The sequence below is a fragment of the Cryptomeria japonica genome, chromosome 8, assembly GCF_030272615.1.
Source record: "Cryptomeria japonica chromosome 8, Sugi_1.0, whole genome shotgun sequence".
Taxonomy (NCBI): Eukaryota; Viridiplantae; Streptophyta; class Pinopsida; order Cupressales; family Cupressaceae; genus Cryptomeria; species Cryptomeria japonica.
In genome coordinates, this window is record NC_081412.1 from 603,430,898 (window position 1) to 603,452,953 (window position 22,056).

Sequence of the window (22,056 nt, forward strand, 5' to 3'; positions counted from 1 at the left end):
GCTTTATTTTTCCATCCTATTGCTCTTTAGTTTCCTTGCATCTCTTGCGTTTGTTGCTACTCAGAAAACTAAGCAAGAAGTTATTTGAGAAATCAAGCATGATGGCATTAAAAACAGGAATCACAAAGAAATCTAAAGCAGTCTTTATATTTTTTAAATAAAAGTGTGATCAGCTATACCATATGCTTAATTCAGTTGCCCTATTTCATATTGGATCTAATTTGTTTTCTGCTTTATTTTAAAATGCACTCTGGATTCTCATAACTTATTATGTATTTCACAGTCGGCTGAATTAAGTGGAACAACGTGGTACAATCTATCATCAATTCAAGCTGGTCTTGTGGTGAGATTAATGACTTAAGCACATGGGCCTTTTGATTTCTATAGATTTTTGAAAATCTAAATGATATTGATGTTTCAGTTACTTTTTAAAATTCTGTAAAAATATAGTTTTATTTAGTAGGTTATTTACTAGATTGTTTGTACACGTCCTTTCCACTTTTTGACATTTTCAGAATTTAATCTTTTTGTTTTATGCAGGTTAGTGGCTCCCTTTATGGTGCTTTATGTGGGTCGATTATAGCATTCAATGTTGCGGATTTTTTAGGTCTTCCATTTTTCCAGATTTGATGATGCAGCAATTATGTATAACGGTAACCATCCCTGACACTGACGAACATATTAAATTAATGATGTAAATTTATTGGCTGAAGGAAGGCGGAGGGAGCTGATTGTGGCATCTGTGTTGTATCTGCTGGGAGCTTTCACAACAGCATTGGCACCTGATCTTCCTGTGCTTATAGCTGGTCGGCTGTTATATGGTCTTGCTATAGGTTTGGTAAAGCTTATTCATCTATCTTTTCAAATGGAGGATTTGTAGATTTATTTTAGAATTCTTTTCTCGTAGATGGATTACATCTTAATTTTTTTGTACATGGAGCCATTTTTATTTACATCCAAGTTCTATGAATTCAAGTTCCATATTATCAAGCTGGGCAGATATTTGACCTGTTGCAAACTTCATTTGACTTTGATTCATATCATTGAATTCCTGACAGCACAAGAGCATCGCTTCTAAGTTCTAACTGTTTCTACCAAACAGGCCATGCATTCAGCACCTTTGTACATCGCAGAGACTGCTCCATCAACAGTTCGTGGAAGACTAGTATCTTTAAAGGAACTTTTCATAGTTTTGGGAATCCTGGTGAGTGTCAGAACAACACCCATATCCTGATTCTGTGAAACATATCATGCCAATAAGTGAGGAGATTTTGTTTGATATTGAACTGCTTTCCTTATGCAGCTTGGCTACCTTGTGGGTAATCTAGAAATTGATGTGATTGGTGGCTGGAGATATATGTATGGGTCAAGTGCAGGAATTGCTTTAATTATGGGTGTTGGCATGTGGTGGTTACCCCCATCCCCACGTTGGCTTCTTCTCCAGGCTGTGCAGGGTAAAGGCAATCTGCAAGAATTGAAAGAGAGAGCGATTTCTGCATTGAATAAATTAAGAGGTCGGACTGCTGCCGATGTAACCAGTGATGGAGAATTAGAAGAAACTTACAATTCCTTACAATATGCACTTCAAGGTCAAGATCGGGAAGCTAATTTCTGGGAGATTTTTCAGGGAAGTAGTTTGAAGGCTTTCACAATTGGTGGAGGACTGGTCCTTTTTCAGCAGGTACTATTGTTTCAACATCTGAGAAGAGTCCATACAATGATTTCCTTTCTATTTTATTATCTATCAAATCTGTATCTATGGAAGTTCTGGGACTATTGACTGGTAGTCCCGTTGTAAAACTTCTATAGCTGCTTATTGCATACAGAACCTTTGAAAGTGTTAATATGTAATAAATCCATAAGCCTTGTTTTTCAGATAACTGGCCAACCAAGTGTACTGTACTACGCAGCTTCAATTCTTCAGGTAGAAATCTATTTACTTAGTCATCCTATCAGATGGCAATACAATCCTAAATACCGGGAAATTTTTTAATGTATTTGGGTGCATCTGATTTGCAGAGTGCAGGATTTTCTGCAGCATCTGATGCTACTCGTGTTTCTGTAATTCTTGGCGTTTTCAAGGTGTGCATAAGATACCCATCCGCTCTTTATATATATATATCTATTTTCATCTGCAGAATAATGCTTTATAGATTTTGATTTGCTTTGAATTTTATATGTATACCTGAAATATCAGGACACTAGGAATGCTTCAATTTCTTGTCCTTGAGAATATTTACTGTTTCTTTTGAAGTGTGAGCATTCAAGGATAAATTCTGTTCAGATGTATAAATATATAGCCAAAACCATCTAGCAATCATGCCATGTTGGAAGGGCTTATATTCCTCACATCAACCACGTAATTGCATTTTTCTGATGGTTCTTTATTAATGCACAATATTTTATAAAAGACATGAACAGAATCTGATATATCTTTATCACGTGGCTTGAAATTTATAAATGATTTTGTAGCTTTTATTAAGAGCCTTACTTCTTCTTAAGATAAGGGATCGACAAGGACAAAGTGAAATCCAGACAGGATTTGACTGCTGTATCAATATATTGTAGATTGCTTTGTGGCCGTTTCAATTGTTTTCCTTATTTGGCAGCCAGCATTAGTTAGCTGTGATCAATTTCTTTACCACAGACTCCCAATATTATAAAACTAAATCAATGCTGACCGATACGAATCCTATGTAACTTGTTTGATGGTTGAAAACTCCGCAGCATTAAAAATGTCTCAGGTTGTTTTTAGTATCCTTAGCAAATAAATATATATATGCATGGATGGATGTATTTACATTTTCTTGTGGTTTGTGTTGTGTGTATGTTTGTGTATATATAACCCCTTCTCTCTTCCTGCCTGGACCCCTTTCTGCCCACACGTATTCACTTTTATCAAAATTATACACCTTAAACTGAATATCAAAACAATAAGATACATTGGTGATCAAAGGCAAAGTCAATTCCTTGCTGAGGTTCTCTTTGTTGTGAATGTAGGCTCTTTCAAGCCTATTTAGAATATTCTTTGCACAGCAACTACATACCTTTGTCCACGTGTAAATTTGGGACACTGCTTATGGTGTGTTTGTACACTCAGTTGACATCCCTATCACGATCTTTCAGTCTGCTAGCAGTTACATACTGTTGTTTGCCAAGTATTAAGAAGGATGTTAGAAATAAAGTTTTAATTGTGTGTAGGAATATATTTTGAATATAACATTAATGCAGATTTCAAAAGGTATTTGCATTGATTTTTTATCACAATCAAATTTCTCTGCTTTTCTGGTTCTTTCATAATCCCTTATTTAGTAAGGTTACTATGTTTTTCAGTTTGTGGAGTTTGGCATGATGGAACTTGACATTTTTTATTTGGGGTTGGGGTTTTTCATTAATGCATTCATCATGATTCAAATTCATTAGAGATGAAGATGAAATATAATTTTCAGTTATACAGTTTCAGATATGGAAGGTGGTATAATGTTAGAACAGGGTTGGACTTGGTACTATGCCACTATGAAAAAAAGCATGTATGGGGATACTTCTGATTAAGAAAACTAGTTATAATGAGTGTTTGCATTTAAATCAGCACGCCTTTAATCATGGTCCTAGGTCCTGTTGACGTGTATTTTGTACACAATCATACACAGAATAAAATACCTAAAGGCATCTTATCCTCTCTTGAGAAAATAGTCTCTAACTGCTGAAGATTCGCGTAAAGGATCAGTTAGGTAGACTCCAAGGTTCTTTTAGTGGGGTCTCCACGTGTGGATAAGCTCTTCGTGGTACGATGTGATTTGCTGGAATCACAAGGGGACTTACATTGAACTTCCGATCTGCTTTGCTGGAACACAGGCTCTTACTAACTTAGATTAAAAAAGGAAAAAGGATAAGGGCGAAGAGAGGATCTAATCCTAATACTAAGAATGTAGGAGCAATGATTGATTTTTGATGAAACTCTAACTAGGTCTTGTTTTGACATCAATGGAACATCTACACAAGACTAGTGCGATCTTCTATGGGAAGCTTTATGATGTTCAAATCATCACCGCAGGCATAGATACCATCCAAGTTGATGCATATCAATGAAGAAGCGACAAATTGAAATTGAGCTTGAGCTGAACGATTCCAGTTGACTACACAAGGCAAGTCTGCAATCAACAAACTGCTAGTAGTATGGATATACGAATTTCACCATCAATCAAGCACATTTCCTCCATTCATCTAATTATCTACCATCTAAGATTGAAGACTCAACAAGAAACCATGCAAATTGCAAGAAAACGACATATTTCACCATTACTTCAATGAAAATGGAGTTTGTTTACAATCAATGGCAACAATTTCTTGCCTTGTCCTCCTATTCTACTCTCTATCTACTAACTACTTTCAACTATTTCTATACTATCTCTCTCTAATTCTAAAATTAAATTTTACAAATGAAATGTTTGGGCTTATATAGTGCCCACAATACAATTTGATGGCTTAGATCAATTCAAGATCAATGGCCAAGATTCAACAATGAAAAACCCTAATTAGGGTTTGTTACAACCATTACATAACATTTAATGTTTGACCAATGATAAAATTGTATTGCTTGGACACATGTCCCTTCTAGAAAAATCGACCAATGGACCGCCAGGGTAGGTACATCGGAGTTTGTGCCACCTTCCATGAGTTAAGTACATTGAATCTGGACATGCTGAGGTGGACCTCACTGATTGGAGAAATGATGACTAGGACGCCACCTCATTTGACACTTGTAACTTGGTAGATATTCAACTTGATGTTGTTGAGAAGCTTGCTTTAATTAATTCATCTGGAACTATTTTGCTTCTTCAACGAGCCCTTGTTCTAACTCCTTGCGTCCTTGATGTGCAGGAAGATGATGTACCTCGCCTTGGAACGCTGGATTGAAAGAGGTCGCCCCTGTCCTAGTTTGATCGTCCTGGCGAAGACCGTCCTGATGAAGACCGTCCTGGCGAAGACCGTCCTGGATCCGGCTTGATTTTCCTTGAAGAGATCTCCATTTGATGCCTACACAACATTTCAAAATTAGTAACATGATTTTGCAATACATAACATAAATTAGAGAGCAAATTTTAGGAAACTTAATGATAAGTCCTTTATTAATCATTTCCTAAAAAAGACTGAGCTAAGGAAAAACAAAATTTCAAAATTAAGGCAATGACAATCAAAATTCGAAATTAAAACAAGAGATCTTGCCATACCTTACTTGAGAGCTTAACTCTAAAATGCAAAATGAATAAAATCGCCTAGGCAAAATTTGAAATAAGATGGTCTTGATGTGATCTTCAAAAGAACGTTCCTCTTATCAACTTCGCCACCCTTCAAGTCTTGGACATGATCTCCTCTTCAAGTTAGCAATTTCGCCATCTTTGATATGTCTTTGACGTCCTAGGCAACTTCGCTCAAATGGAAACTTCAAGATTCGCACCACCTTGCTTGGAATGAAATTCGCACCACACATGAAATACTTCGCACTATCTTCGCTTCTCCTCAAGATCGCATGTAGAGGGTTAAAAATGATTATGTGAAAATGATTGTTTTTCACCCTCCATATATAGCGCTTGCATTGCATTCATCCCTTAGGCCGACTTGAGGATATAAAACAATTTTTTAAATGATTTAGCAAGGCCGACCTCCAAGTATAGCGCTTCAATTCGATTTTTTCTATTAATTAATTAATTAATTAAATGCCTTTCGTTTTTTAATTTGTAAATTTCGATTTTTAATAAAGGCAAAATAATTAATAAATGTCAAACGCCATATTAAATGCTAATTAAATTAGATTTTCAATTTTATCGAACTTAGCATTTAAGGAAAATTTGAAATGTTTATTTGGCGCCAAAATTATAAAAATGAAAGGGACGTACCTCATCGCTCTGGTCCCTTGGAGAGGGACAGGAGCGATTTTGCTCTTATGGGCCTCATTTCACTTCATCACCTTCGAAAATTATATTCAACGGATTCGCAATGCCTCCTTTCATTCAATCATGCCTTGAGATCGGTTGAAATTTGGTGAGAAAATCATCTACAACAAAAATCGCTCTGGTCCCTTCCTGAGGGACAGGAGCGAACTTAAGCATTTTGGTCTTTTGTTGACGTTTGATAATCTTCAATTTGTCTTCAACGGGTTCGATTGACCTCCTTTCTTGCCTTCGAACATAAAATTTGCTTGGTCTTTGTTCAGGACGTACCTTATGAAGAACTTCGCTCTGGTCCTTCAGTGAGGGACAGGAGCGAATTTGACCCTCTAGGCAAAACTTCATCATTTCATTGTTTTTGATCAAGTCTGGATGTTCTATCATGCTCATTTCGTCCTTCACCATGCCTTTGATGTCTCGATTCGTCCAAACAAGGTCAGGAATGGCTCAACTAAGCATTTTCGCTCTGGACCCTTGGTGAGGGACACGAGCGATTCGCCTTGGTCCCTTGGAGAGGGACAGGAGCGCTTTTCGCTCTGGACCCTTGGAGAAGGACACGAGCGAAATTTGACTTTTCGCACTCTCGATCAGGACAATTTTAATGGAATATAACATTTAAGTATAAGAATATTCCATATATACTTTCAGGATGTTTGAGAGTGGTTTCAGACCTCCAGGAGTTATATTGCAAAATCTAGTTTTTGGAGGTTTTTTCAGTTTCCAGACTTAGTCAAATTCAGGATCAGGACATTCCAGACTTAGCCAAATTTCAGGGTCAGGACTTCACTCAAGCCGGACTTGCTACCCTATTGATCTCCCCGACAGCACTTCAAGTTATATTCATTTGATAAAATGCACCTCTTTGGACCTTTTCACATCGTCCAGACGTTAAAATCCTGCAAGGACAAAGCAATATTGGATTTGTAGCTCCGGTCCTTCACTGAGGGACAGGAGCGATTTTGCTCCTGGAGGCATTTCTGTGCTCATGAAAATCTTCAATTTATATTCAATGGAAAGATCTCGCCTTTCTCCATCACTTCCAATTCGTAATTCATCTTGACCCTGCAGGAATAGTAAAATATTTGAAAACGAGCTCCCGTCCTTCACTAAGGGACAGGAGCGATTTTGCTCCTACAAGCCAAAATAACATGATTTTACACATTTTAACACTTCACAAGGCGAAAACAAATCATTTGAAATGCCTAGGATCAAAAATCAAAAATGTCAAAATTTGGTCAAAAATATTCAATTGGACAAAAATTCACATTTCATCTTCAACACTTAGACAAATTTAAGCTCTGCATCAACATTCCAATTGAAAATTAGACCATTCTGGCGAATTCATTTCATTCAAAATTTGCATTCTAGAAAAGGAAAATCAAAAAGCTCCCAAAACCGACTGGATTTAAACCAAAACCCTAAAAAGCAAAGCGAAAACGAGCAAAAAACATGGGTCCCCATTTGCAATGGGGCGATGTGTGAAAACGTCACAACAGGTCCCTACCACAATTAGAAGAATAACATAGAAATGGCTTAGATTATGGAAATATAAAAGAAAAAGATATATGAAATCTATTCAATTTGTGCTCTATGATCTACTGGTCAAGAAGAACAATTCCATAATAATTATCCAGATTCAAGTGCTGTTGGGCATTTTCCTTATGTCAGAAAAGCTGTGTTAAGACGACAATTGGACAAGGCTGGGTTTAAATCTCCGGAAAAATTTGGTGGAATGGAAACTTTAACCTCATGTAATCTGGATGATGCATACCCCCAATTTTTATTGATCACAGGGTGGTTGTTTCTGTTGGAATCAATGAACATTGAGAGGGGGGGATGAATCAGTGTTCTGCAATTTTTAAGTTTGTTAACTTGATCTTTACACCACTTAATGAATATGAAGAAAAGTAAAGTGCAGAAACACAAAGCAAATATCAACAACACCATAACACCAAGATTTTTACGTGGAAATCCGGTTAAGGGAAAAACCACACTATAATTCAAACCCACTATTATTATACTCTGATAGAAGTATAAAAATATTACACAAGGGGAATGCACATGCATTTAGGCACACTACCTAGAGCTCACTGCTCAAATTACAAATAACGGCTACATCCTTGGAAGGCTCATTGCCTTACAAATGTTTGTAAGAGCTTACAATGAGTGTTTGAACTATAAAATAGCATTAACAAATGCCTGGATATAGTTTCGGTTAAGCACATAACACATATTCTTACTCTGTTTTGCAACACTGCTCTGTTTTGATATTTTGCTATGATCCGGAGCTCAAATCTTCACTATGCACACGTGAAACTGCGCATAATCGCTCACACATACTTTGCACTCTTCCACTGATATAAAAAATGATCATATTAACCTGTCTTATATATCCGCATCACCAATTTTAGGTCTTCTTCATGTCGGCGTCAAGAACAATACACAAAAGATGAAAGGTGTAAACAAGTCGGCTCAAATCGATCAAAATAAATCATGCGGACCAAAACAAGATGTCCACACGCTTCCCACATGTTGGCTTATCATCCTCGAACATACAAAGTCACCAAAATCGATCTGCAAGATCCGTATACTGAATTTTCACACGTTACAACTGATAACCACCGTTCTTCCAAAAACCAATCTATTGGATCTTCCACAAACTTGGAATAAGGTAAATTGCACATTCAAAAACCTTCTCCGAAATTTGTAAGGCAAAATACACAACCAAAATAATCCACCAACCAAAACTGTATGCTCTATTGGATACACTGTTCTTCTCACCGAACCTCACTGGACTTAATCAATCTTCAATCAATCTATCGGAATGAACAAATTATGAGTTGTGGACGCCAGATTTGATATGAGTTGCCATCAATGACAAATCTCAAAATACTTGCAGTGTCTCTTGCCAACAATCTCCCCCTTTGACATTGATGGCAACACTTAGTGGTAAATGTCTTAAGTGTTGGACCAAAACCAAAATGTATATACTGCAACCAAAATTCTAATCACCGGATTCCAAAGAATCAAAAAATTAAAGCTAAGATCAACATTTTTCACTCCTTATACACTCCCCTTTTGACATCAATGACAAAGGTAAGATACCAGAACCCATAAATTCAAGCCAAAAATGCTATTCACATATGTACACAGACTTACAAAAACTTGAAAATATCTGCATATAGATTATTCAAAGAGTCTAAGTGACTATCCCAACCCTTCTGCAAATGTTCAAAAATTGTTATAAATCCACTGAAAAGGTAAGACTGCGCTTTAGCTGCCTTCAGGTCTTCCGGTTCACTTGTAGTCAGAGCATTCTGAGCATCTTGAAAAGAATTAAACATTATATCCAACTTAGGAGTAATGGGACTCCTAAACTCTCCAACTCTTTGCCTATTATGCGCTCTCGATCATAATTTAGGCTTCTGATTTTCTCAACCAAAGAAATCACCTGATTTTCATGATTGCTCAAAAAGTTTGACAGAGGATCAATCGACTAAGATATGCTTTCTAACTGATCTTGGTGCTCTTGTGTCTTCTTCTTAATGTCCGCAGTGAACTTATTTAAGGATAAACATGATTTTTACAAGTTTCCGCCTACGGTTATTGCATCCTGCATGCTCTTCACAGTCTTCTAATGTAGCCCTATCTTTCAGAATCATTTTCTTAAAGGTGTGGTGCCTTTTGGCATTAAATTCATTTGACTTTCTCCTCTGCAGATTTTTCAAAGGATTCAAAATGAGAATTAACAGAATTAATCAGAGACTTTTTAATTGCCCGGATGGAGTACTAGATGCATCCTTTTGGAATGATGGCATTAACTTTTCTAAAACATCGGATGCCATAGTCAGTAGCGAACTCTCCTAGTTGTGAGACTTCAATAGATCCTAATTGGCCTTTGCTTGTGCAAATGATGCAAGTTGAAGCTTTTGAATGGGAGACAAGGAGGCAAGATTTATTGGTCGTTGAATGAATCCAAGATCTTCTATTGCTTGTTTTCCCTTTGTTGCCTCGGCAGTGTCTCTTGCTTTGGTTTCAACTTCAACTTCAACTTTGACCTGCACCTTTTCTGGTTCAACATTCTCTGTGTTAATGTATATTAGATTTCTTAGTAAATAGAATTAGAGGTATCTTTTAATTTTATGTTTCACAAATGATGCTCTTACTATTCTACAAATCTTGCAGGTTGCTGCAAGTGTAAAGAGGAAATAGTAAATGCACATAGTAAGTTGATTTGCCAAGTATGATTATATTACTGAGTGTTAAGAATGGAGCGATCTTCAAAGGCATGTACTAATAGATTGCTGTAACGCCTTTCACCGATCTATTCGTGGATTATATATATGGGTGAGAAGACACATCGATGGATAGACATGTCTCCACATGAGACATGTCTCTCCACCGATATGTCTATTCATTAATTATTACAAACATCATGCTGATTCATAATTGGTAGTTTATAATCCATTAATAGAAAACCGATTCATTTACAAAACCGATTCTAATCGATAGTTAACAATTCATTTAACATAACCGATTCACAATCGGTATGTTAAAATGATGAATCTTTAATCGATATACATTATCGATTATGGTAAATCGATACACATTATCGATTATGGTGAATTGATGAAAGTAGTCGATACACACCTATCGACAGGGTTTAGATCATGCACGATATTCAATGCAGAATGGTAAACACAAATTTATACTTGGAAGATGATGATCAATGTATGATCAGCCATTTGATCGTTCAATCGAATTTAGTTTATTCATTTGTAATGTCCCCACTTTAGCAGTTGACCAAGTGTATGTGCGTTAGCCTATCTCTACATGGTCCCGAGGGCTAACGAAGGGTTTAAGGGGATCTTGGAGTGTTTTGGCCTAGTCATTTCCAGTTTGGGCCAAAACGGAGTTGATTTACTTAGTTTCAGACATACTTACTATTTTTAGTAAGTCAGCAAGACACAACGGAGGCTAGTTTTGGTGATTGGATTCGATACTCCTCGACGAGAGCTTTCCGACGAGCTATCACTCGTGCTATTCGGATTCTGATTGCTAATATATTTTAATGCCTGAAGTGTTATTAAAGTAACATTTAATTTAATTTTAAAATATTAAAGGGTTACTTTAATATTTTCATTATGGGGATGTGTGCAAATCAAAGGGGCACCCAAGGGAGACATAAGTGAATATTTTAATATGTTTTATATTGCACATCTTTTATCCCACATTGCTCAAGTGAGTTGGGTCGACCCTTGGAGAAAGAATAAAAGGAAGCTTTTGTGGCTTCATTCAGCATGTTGAATATGAGAAGAAATTGATGTGTGAGTTGCAGATCCGTTCTTGGCATTAGAGGACGTCTATCCTTTCTTGTGACATTCTGGACCTCATTCCCTTGGGGTTTGGCCTTTGGAATCCATTGCTATCAGCTTCATTAATAGGTAGATTGGGTGCATCTCTAGCTACAGGCAGATTTGGTGTTTTGCTCATACCTTCTCCACTTCTTGACCAATGCTTATGCCATTCTGAAGGGATGATTTTATGAAGATATTGGACTGATTGAAGACTAATTAATATTGTAGCAGCACTGTAGCGCAACACTATTCACGTTACTGTAGCACGACACTATTAACGCTACTGTAGTGCAACACTATTCATGTTACTGTAGCATGGCACTATTCATGTTACTGTAGCAGCAAGATGGGAAGTCATTGCTAGAATATTATGTCAAAAATGCTGGAGTATTTAGTGAGTTGAAAAATCTGCTATGTATTTGATTTTAATAATTCTGGAAATAATATCATATCAGTAGTAGTTCAATCTTCATGTTGCATATTATTGTAATTTCCTTCTAGTTCATGTTATGTGATTTCAAATCTATGCAAAGACTTAAAAACAAACAAACATTTCATTTCCGAAGCTATAAGGGGATTTAAACATTAAATGGAGAAATAAGGAGTTGGATGCAAACTGTTTGACTAAATTCCTATCAGCAGTTGGTTTAGTTTTTGGGCATTCTAGGGTGTCCATTACATCATGACATGATTATTAATGTATGCATATTAATATATATAATAATAATAAACTCAATTATTATTATTATGTATATTGGTATACATATATAAATCATTCCAATGATGTAAGTCTCATTCATGATCATATTTATTGGACCGAAGCTATCATCTTTAACACTCCCTGTCAGATAGGGAGGATAAAATCTATCCAAGAGTATAACACAATAGATCCATTAATTGTGCAGGAAGAGAGATACCTTATCGAGATATCGGGAGATATGGTATAACCAAGAATATCAAGTCACATGATATTCACCATATCTGATAAATATCCATCTTTATGGTATGTGCACTTGGCATCATGTCTCATGATGCCTACCGTAATGGATATCAGATCATGGCATATCCACAGATATTAAGACTCATAATATCCACCATGATGATCTCTTGCAGAGTTATTATGGTTTATTTAATGACATCAAGTCTCATGATATCTACCATAATGTCAAAGAGATATTAACTATCATGATATGTCCACAGATATCAAGTCACATGATATCCATCATGATAGTAAAATTGATCATTGTAAAGTCGCCACCTCACAATATCAATTAGATACAAGTGTTCATTATTGAAAAATCGTCACCTTTCAACAATGTCCACAGGGGTCCATGAAGTCATGGAGTCACACACGAGAATAAAAGAGTTTACACATTAAACATCTTTAAATATTAGTACAAATAAAGTAATTAGAGACTCAATCTCAAATTTAATTTACATTTTCAACCATACCAAGTTTATCCTGAAAGTGTTCAACCTTTATCTTGGAGAGTGGATTGGTGAGGATGTTTGCTGTTTGATCACTTGTACTAATATACTCCAACTGGATCACATTCCCTTCTACCATGTTTCTAACATAGTGATAAGGAATCTCAATGTGTTTTGATCTATCATGAAACACTGGATTCACTGAAAGATTGATGCAACTCAGGTTGTCACAATGGATGACAGTAGGATTCAAGGGCTGACCAAACAATCCTACAAGCAATTTCCTAAGCCACACTGCTTCTCTTGCTCCCATGGAGGCTGCAATATACTCAACTTCTATAGAGCTCTGTGCAACTGAGGATTGTTTTCTACTGATCCATGAGATCATTGCTGATCCTAAACTGAAGCAACATCCTGATGTGCTTTTCCGGTCAACCACACTTCCAGCCCAATCTGAGTTAGTGTATCCATGTAGATCTAGGTCTACATGTTTGTATCTAAGACCATATCTAATTGAGCCTCGAAGGTATCTCAAAATGTGTTTTGCTGCAACAAGATGTATCTCCTTTGGTTCACACATAAACTGGCTAAGTGCATTCATTGCATAACAAATATCAGGTCTAGTGTTGACCAAATACATCAAGGATCCAATTATCTGTCTGTAGAGAGTGGGATCTGCAAATTATGAGTCTATTGCTACTTCAATTTGTGCAAATTTGTTTCCATAGGTGTAGACATGGGTCTGCACTCCATCATTCCAAACCTCTTCAAAATGTCAATAGTATACTTTCCTTGATTCAGAGTGATGCCATTTGCCCGCTGCCAAACTTCTAATCCAAGGAAGTAATGTAGGATACCCAAATCCTTCATACCAAAATTTGAAGCTAAGTCCTTTTTACACTAGGTAATTAGGTGATCTTCTCCAGGCTCTAGGGGTCTGTTTGAGTCCATACAAAGCTTTCTTCAATCTGCAAACATGTGATTCAACTTTATGTATAACAAATCCTTCAGGTAGCTCTAGATAGACTTCCTCCTCAATCGTGCCATTCAGGATTGTAGTTTTCACATCCATTTGATGGATCTTCCATCCTTTTGATGTTGCAATAGCAATTATGGCTCTAACTAAAGTGTAACGGGCAACAGGGGCAAAAGTCTCTTCATAATCAATTCCCTCTTTCTGAGAGAAACCTCTGGCAACAAACCGGGCTTTGTGTTTTTCAATGCTACCATCTGCAACATGTTTGATCTTGAAGAGTCATTTTGATGATACAACAAATTTTTCTTTAGGTCTTGGTACAATGTCCCAGACATGATTTTTTATAATGGACTGATACTCTTTTGACATAGCATCTTTCCACACTTGATGATTGAGGGCCTCTTTAACACAGGATGGTTCTGAATTTATGATCTCACTCATCAAGGCAACATAACTAGAGAATCTATGAGGTCTCTTGCTTTCCCTGAAGGTTCCCTTTGGTGCTGTATAATTCTTGGCTTCTTGAATCATCTTCCTAGCCCAAAGAAGTCTCTTTCGGTTTTCATTACTGGGTTCATTTAAGGGAGCAATTTGACCTTCACTATCAATTTCTTCAAGAGTCTCCCTCTGAATCTCAGGAGCATGATCCTCTTCCATATTGTTAGGAGGATCTTGATCTTCTATCTCAAGAGAGCTTTTGGATCTCCTGAAAGCAATGTCTTCCTCAAAAATGACATCTTTGCTAAGTTCAATTAATCTTTGACCAGGTATGTATATCCTATAGGTAGATGTTTCACTATAGCCTACAAACACTCCTTTTCTGCCTGAGGGTTCTAATTTAGATATCTTTTCTTTAGGTATATGTAAGTAGATAGGACAACCAAAGATTCTTAGATGACTTATATCAAGTTTGATGCCAGTGAATGCTTCTTCAGGTGTTTTGTGGTCTAGAAGTGAATGAGGACATCTATTTTGGATGTAGACAACTGTTCTAGAGGCTTCGGCCCAAAATGAATTTTCTATGTTTTGATCATACATCATAGCTCTAGATGCTTCTACTATAGTCCTATTCTTTCTTTCTGCCACCCCATTTTGTTGGAGATTATAAGGTATAGTAAACTCCCTCCTAATTCCAGCATTTACACAAAACTCCTTAAAAATGTCTGAAGTATATTCCTCCCCATTGTCTGTTCTTAATGTTTTGATTTTTTTTCCTCATATGTTTTCTACAAGAGCTTTGAATTCCTTGAACCTCATAAGGATTTCTTCAGAGTCTTTACATTTAAGAAAATATATCCAAGTTTTCCTAGAGAAGTCATCTACAAATATTACATAGTACAAGAATCCTCCTATAGAGGTTATAGACATGGGTCCACATAAATCAGAATGAATTAGTTCTCATACATTTTTAGATTTGCTATTACTATTGTGGAAATTTCCTTTTGTATTCTTTCCTAGGGCACAACCCTTACATGTTCCTTCATGATTTTGGTTTAGCTTAGGCAAACCAATCACCATTTTCCCTATGGAGGGTAGAGCACGAAAATGGAGATGCCCTAATCTTTTGTGCCAAATCTTGTTTGAATTTGAAGTCTCATGAATTAGGGTTTGAGTTTGTAAAGGTATTCGTGTTTGACTCCTATAGTATGAGCGTTCTTGATTATGGATTTCTTTGGCCATGCTAGAACTTTGCCTTCCATAAAGGTTATCCTATACCCTTTGTCTTCAAGTGCAGAAATGGATACTAGATTTCTCTTTATCCCTGGCACAAATAATACTCCTGTGAGATGAAGAGATATGCTTGATTTCAGATTTATGTTACAGGTTCCAATCCCTTTGACTGGGTAGTTAGAATCGTCCCCAGTGGTTACTTCCTCATCAGAATTCTATACCATAGTGTCTAGATGTTCTGTGAATCTGGTGATGCGACGCAAGGCTCCACTATCAATCACCTAGGTGTTGAGGCTGGTTAAGACTTGGCTTGATAAGGTTGAATAGAAGACAAACTTCTCAGGTTCATTCTCCATGCTAGCTTTTTCAATTTCAACAGTGGAGGTTTGTTGTTTTGGCCTATCCGGACACTTCAGGGCAAATGTCCATACTTATCACATTTGAAACACTGCACTTGGGATATGTCCCTCCTTTTGGAAGAGCCTTTTCTATTGGTGCCCTTGTCCTTCTTCCTCTTGAAGTTCCTCTTTTTTCTTTTCTTGTGAGAGTGAGAGTTCAACACATGAATATCTTCATTGGTGATATTTTGGTCAATCCCCCTGGTGATCAATCTGGATTCTTCTTGAATGCAATCCGTCTTCAATCGATCAAACTTGGGGAGCTTTGAATGTGCACTTATTCCTTGAATAAATGATTCCCATGAAGTTGGGAGTCCATTTAGAGCCATCAACGTTAATTCCTTGTCATCAATTAGATGACCAATTGTAGAAAGTTGGTCCCTCAATTTAGTGATTCTCATAAAATATGATGTGAGAGTTTCTCCCTTATTCATTTTCACATGATGGAGTTGTCTTTTCAATGTGAGAGCTCTGCTGGTATTGTTTATTTCATACATGTCTTCAAGTGATTTGAACATGCGGTATGCTGTGTCATACTTTGAAATAACTGGAACTATATGGTCTCTAACTGCATCCACGATCAGTTTCATGGCTTTTCCATTGTTCTTGTTCCATTGAATTTTCTCAACATCATCGTCTGGTTCGGGTATGTTTCGCTTTATAAATGAATCTAGTTCATTTTCCTTCAAGGTAAGCATGATCCTAAACTTCCATGATACAAAGTTTGATACTCCTTCAAGACGATCTTCGAATCTGACTCCACTTGCCATTATAAAGAAAGGAATGTGATTTTTCTTAAGAGCAAAATGATAGTCTAGATAATCTACTATCTCAAATCTAATTGGATCTTCCTTGACCTTGCTCTGATATCATGTTAATGTATATTAGATTTCTTAGCAGATAGAATTAGAAGTATCTTTTAATTTTATGTTTCACAAATGATGCTCTTACTAATCTACGAATCTTGCAGGTTGCTGTAAGTGTAAAGAGGAAATAGTAAATTCACACAGTAAGTTGATTTGCCAAGTATGATTATATTGTTGAGTGTTAAGAATGGACCGATCGTCAAAGGCATGTACTAATAGATTGCTGTAACGCCTTTCACCGATCTATTCGTGGATTATATATATGGGTGAGAAGAAACATCGATGGATAGACATGTCTCCACACGTGTGGAGACATGTCTCTCCACCGATATGTCTATTCATTAATTATTACAAACATCATACCGATTCATAATTGGTAGTTTGTAATCCATTAACACAAAACCGACTCATTCACAAAACCGATTCTAATCGATAGTTAAGAATTCATTTAACACAATTGATTCACAATCGGTATGTTAAAATGATGAACCAATAATCGATATAGATATACATTATCGATAATGGTAAATTGATACACATTATCGATTATGGTGAATCGATGAAAGTAGTTGATACACACTATCGATAGGGTTTAGATCATGCGCGCTATTCAATGCAGATTGGTAAACATAGATTTATACTTGGAAGATGATGATTGATGTATGATCAGCCATTTGATCATTCAATCAAATTTAGTTTATTCATGACATGATTATTAATGTATGTATATTAATATATATAATAGTAATAAACTAAATTATTATTATTATGTATATTGGTATACATATATAAATCATTCCAATGATGTAAGTCTCATTCATGATCATATTTATTTGACCGAAGCTATCATCATTAACACTCTGAAGGTGCTTTCTGATTGTTAACCAAAGGATTCTTAGTCTTCTCTTCTGTTGTTGTTCCTATATCCCTTGTTTTATCTTTATCTGCTACGTACTCAACCTTATCCTTTTCCAGCTCGATACTCTGCGCATCCGGAACATCAACCTGTACTTTCGGAATAAGAGCATCATCCTTTGCTTGCACTTCTGGATTGGTATTATCTTGTGCCTTTGTCGGATTCACTTCATATTGTGCCTTTGCCAAATTCACTTCATATTGGTTTTCTATCAAAATTTTCTTCAAAATTGTCTCAGATTCCTTTACTACCTTATCAACCTTCCCAAACATGATCTTATTAACTTTGTGCTTGCTTCTAAACTCATTCTTTGCTAAGTTAAGTATTATGGCTATCTCTTCTTTAGAAATTACAGATCATAAGTTAACTAATACATACTCCTTCAGTCTCTCATCTTCTTTATTTAGCGTATGTCTTCTAGCATCCAAAATTTCATATAGACTCTTTGGTATGACTGACAATAATTCAATGAGAGCCTTACTATAAACATTCAAGTATTCTATTGTTGCCTCTTCTAAAGTTCTTTTGCCTTTATCATCAAAATTTTCATAGCACTCGGATAGTGGTTTTGAATTTCCATTGTTAACAACTGAATTAACAATCTGCTCTAATGTAATAGGAGGCACAATAGTGTAATTACCTTGAAGTTTTCTGGACTTCAATGCCTCATCAAGCTCAGATTTGGGCTTCTTGCTGGGCCTTGTTTTGTTGGATGGTTTCTCCTTGGTGGCCTTTGGAGTTTTAGCCTTTACTTCTTTGATTGCCTCATCCAATTCAGTCTCTTCATCATCAACAACTACAAATCGGACTGATTTCTTCTTCTGCACATTATCGGATGACTTAAGTGATGATTTAGGCTTGGTTGTTGGCTTAGGAGGATGGGAAATGGGAGTTGTACTTCTAGTTCTAGCTTTAGGCTTAGGGACTGGTGCCGGTTCCTTCTTCAGTCTTACTGATGGCTCTTCAGAAGTAATGTTTTTCTCCCTAGCTTTCCGGACAGCCTCTTTTGATATCCCCATGCTCTCTGCAAGAGCTTTAGCTTCCTTCCGGACCTTCTTCTGAATGACTGGTTTCTTAAACTGTTGATGTAATGCAAGGCTCTTTGCCTTATAGGTTCTGAACCTTTCTTCATTGGGATCCATCGGTTGACTCAGCAAATGTTGAGCAAATAGTTCCAAAACCTACCCATCAACCTCATAACCCATCGGTATCGGTAGAATCCATGATGTTCGTGATTCTATTGCTTCCATTAAACATTGGTCAATGTCAACCATGAAATAGATGGTGTGAGCATATTTCTCAACAATGGCCTTTGGGAATTCTTTCCCTGTCATGCATCTCCTTCTGAAAATTCCTGAAATAGCCCCATAGGTTTAAATTGCGGGCTTTGGAGTCACCGGAGCTGTAAAGAAACTCCCGAATCTGCACTCCAACTAGCCTGTCAAACGCCCATTGTATCGAACCAAGTTACCAACTCCCGGAATCTCATTCTTGAAATAAAGAAAATGCATAGAAGTAGATATCCATACTTGAAGGAATTCTTTTTGTTTTCTTTGATCTTTAAGTTCTTGATCAGCTCACTCCGGAGCAACTCGCAAAGGTCATACTTTTTATCCTCCTTTAGCATTTCATATGCGGCATAGATGGCAGTACTGGAATCAAAGTTCATTCTGCTGGAATAGTAGATTTTGTACCCTATTACCATGGACGCAAACCGGATATCATCCTCTAGAATATCATCAATTGTCATTGTACGTTTATCAAACTTCGACTCGGTTGCACTGGTTACAACATCATTCTTAGTTTTCAGAGATGGCAATTGACCGGATGCACATAACCCTGTGACGACTTGAATCACACCTTTAGTGATCTTATGCGGCTTATCCAACCACATGAATTCATCGTGAACACGACTTAGGATGTTCTGAATCCACTCCTGCTCATATGCCATCGAGAATTTCACAAACTGCGCAAAACCCTTTCGTTCCAATTCTTGAAATTCAGGTTTCAACATGGAGCTTCCATCAAATAATCGATTATTGTAGAGGTTCAACATCTGAGAACTTCCCAATTCCTCAATCAGACAATGCATGTAAACCCTTATATCTTCATTATGTAACACTCCGTAGGGTATGGACAGAAAAGCACTCTTTGGATAGTCTTCCATTGAAATGAAGGGATGATTTTTGAAATTCGAATGCGGACGCTTGGTGATATTAATAACCAGACTAAGATACCAGTTCTTGCCAAAATGGGTTGGGTCCGGATCCTGGTTCTCCCCGGGTTGTCCTTGGGTTCCTCTCGGGTCCTAACCAAGTGGTTGGGTTCTCTGTGGGTCTTGGGCAGGACCCAGGAGGAACCTAGGGAGAACCCGAGCGGACCCAAGAGAACCAAGGCCCGTGGGTTACCAAAAAACGGGGCCCACGGGTCATAACAACACAAAAAACAATAAAAAACATCTTTTTAAATTTTTTTTTAACATCGAAACCCTAATTTTGCCCCTTGTGATGCATGAAATGCATCAAAACATATATATAATTTTGATGTTTGAACATATATATAATATATGTATATATATATATGTGTGTGTGTGTGTGTGTACGGACGTCCCTGTACCCAAGTTTTTTTTTTTTTTTTTGGTCGAATCAGTGAATCCGTACCCAAATTGGTAACTTAGCAACTAGAGGGATGACAGTACCAGATGCAGCCATTCTCGCAGATTCAAATTTCAAATCTCAACTAAGAGAGGGTTTTTACTAATAAATACCTTAGATACCGGGTTAGGTTATCTCGCCAAATCGCTTCGAAAATCGATAGCACTTAGTTTTCATTTGATTGCCTTCTTCACAGAGCTCTCTAAACTTCTCTCTTTCATTCGCAAGGTGAGAAATGAAGTGAAAAAGTTGCCTTTTATCCTTCGCATACCTAATTCTTCATTGTAATAAATGCACTTTGCCTTAACTCTTCTAGATGCTCTGTATTTGACAAGAATTCTTCTTTGGATCCGCAATTCACCTCAATTCTTTCGAAGATTCATCAAAAACATCTGAAACCATTAAATATGCCATCTGTAACCTACTGGAAACAGGTATAGATCTCCGAATAGGGGGTTTGAAAGATTTGCATTATAACTACCCCAAGGTTGGATGCTTAGGTTTCAGTTACCGGATGTAGTTCCAGCACTGGAGTTAGGTGCGGACCCACTTCCTGCCTCAGAATCACTCTTCTTAACCCAAGTCTTCTTCATTTGATCTTTGATCTCTTCAACTTTTGCTTTACCCTTCTCATCTGGCTTCACATTCTTATTTTTATCTTCCGAACCTCTTTTATTTATGTTTTTACTTCTGCAATACTTAGCAATGTGACCGGATTTGTTGCATGCATAGCAAACAACATTTCTCTGCATAGGCCTAAAGTTCATCTGATTTCTTCTCATTCTGCATTGATTAGCAACATGCCCAAACACACCACATGCATAGAATCTGATATTTCTCCTATTCTGAAAGTTATTTATCACACTTCTGCATTCATTTGACTTATGACCATATTCGTTACATTTGAAACATTGACTAGAAAAAGACGTACTATTATTGATCATCCTATGTTTGCATTGACTAGCAATATGACCAAATTTATTGCAAACAAAATAGTTACCATTGAATTTGTGAGCATTAGGTTGCCTTACCAGAGGCTTTCTTGAATTGTTCTTCTTTTGTCCTGACTTGGAGCTTTCTCCTTTCTCAAAACCAAGGCATTGTGTGTCATTAGGATTCTTCTGACTTGGAGCTTTCTCCTTTCTCAAAACCAAGGCATTGTGTGTCATTAGGATTCTTCTGACTTGCAAGCATTTCATGTAGTCTGGAACTTCTCCTTATACTGATTTGTAGCATCAAGATCAAATTTGAGAAGTAGAACCTGCTTTCCAAGATCTTCCTCATGTTCTCTAGCATCTTGTAGATCATTCTTCAACTGTCCAAATTCATCCTCAAGTCTGCAACATTCTTCAGATTTGTCTTTCGGGCACTGAGCAAGATTTTCTTCATTTTTCTTCCTTTCTTCAATCTCCTTTGTCAATTTCATCACTATAGATTTCATCTCATTCGTTTGAACTATATTAGCTCTAGTAAGCCTCTCACACTCTTGGGGTCTTCTCTTTCAGGGCTTCTTCATCAATGCTTTGACTTTCTTTCTCCTTTAGCTTATCAACAAGTTCCTTTCTCTTTTCCCTTGATCAGAACACTGAAAAATCAGTGTTCTGCAATTTTTAAATTTGTTAACTTGATCTTTTGGGGTGAATCTATTGATTCTCCATACCGGATCAACCTCAAACTATTAGGCTTCTTCTGAGGAACCTGACTCTGATACCAATAGTTGGAATCAATGAACACTGAGAAGGGGGGGTGAATTAGTGTTATGCAATTTTTAACTTTGTTAACTTGATCTTTAAACCACTTAATGCATATGAAGAAAAGTAAAGTGTAGAAACACAAAGCAAA

At 36.8% G+C, this 22,056-nt stretch overlaps 1 protein-coding gene across 2 annotated transcripts in view; it reads left to right on the forward strand.

The window, feature by feature from the left end:
• Nucleotides 1-22,056, forward strand: part of LOC131071746 (D-xylose-proton symporter-like 2) — a 159,041-nt gene that overhangs the window by 84,349 nt on the left and 52,636 nt on the right. For both annotated transcript variants that reach the window (XM_059209485.1, XM_058007691.2), the window contains exons 4-10: nucleotides 284-343; nucleotides 541-607; nucleotides 714-838; nucleotides 1,103-1,204; nucleotides 1,304-1,681; nucleotides 1,877-1,924; nucleotides 2,020-2,082. In XM_059209485.1, the coding sequence (XP_059065468.1) occupies nucleotides 284-343; nucleotides 541-607; nucleotides 714-838; nucleotides 1,103-1,204; nucleotides 1,304-1,681; nucleotides 1,877-1,924; nucleotides 2,020-2,082 (843 nt within the window). The remainder of the gene's footprint in view (nucleotides 1-283; nucleotides 344-540; nucleotides 608-713; nucleotides 839-1,102; nucleotides 1,205-1,303; nucleotides 1,682-1,876; nucleotides 1,925-2,019; nucleotides 2,083-22,056) is intronic.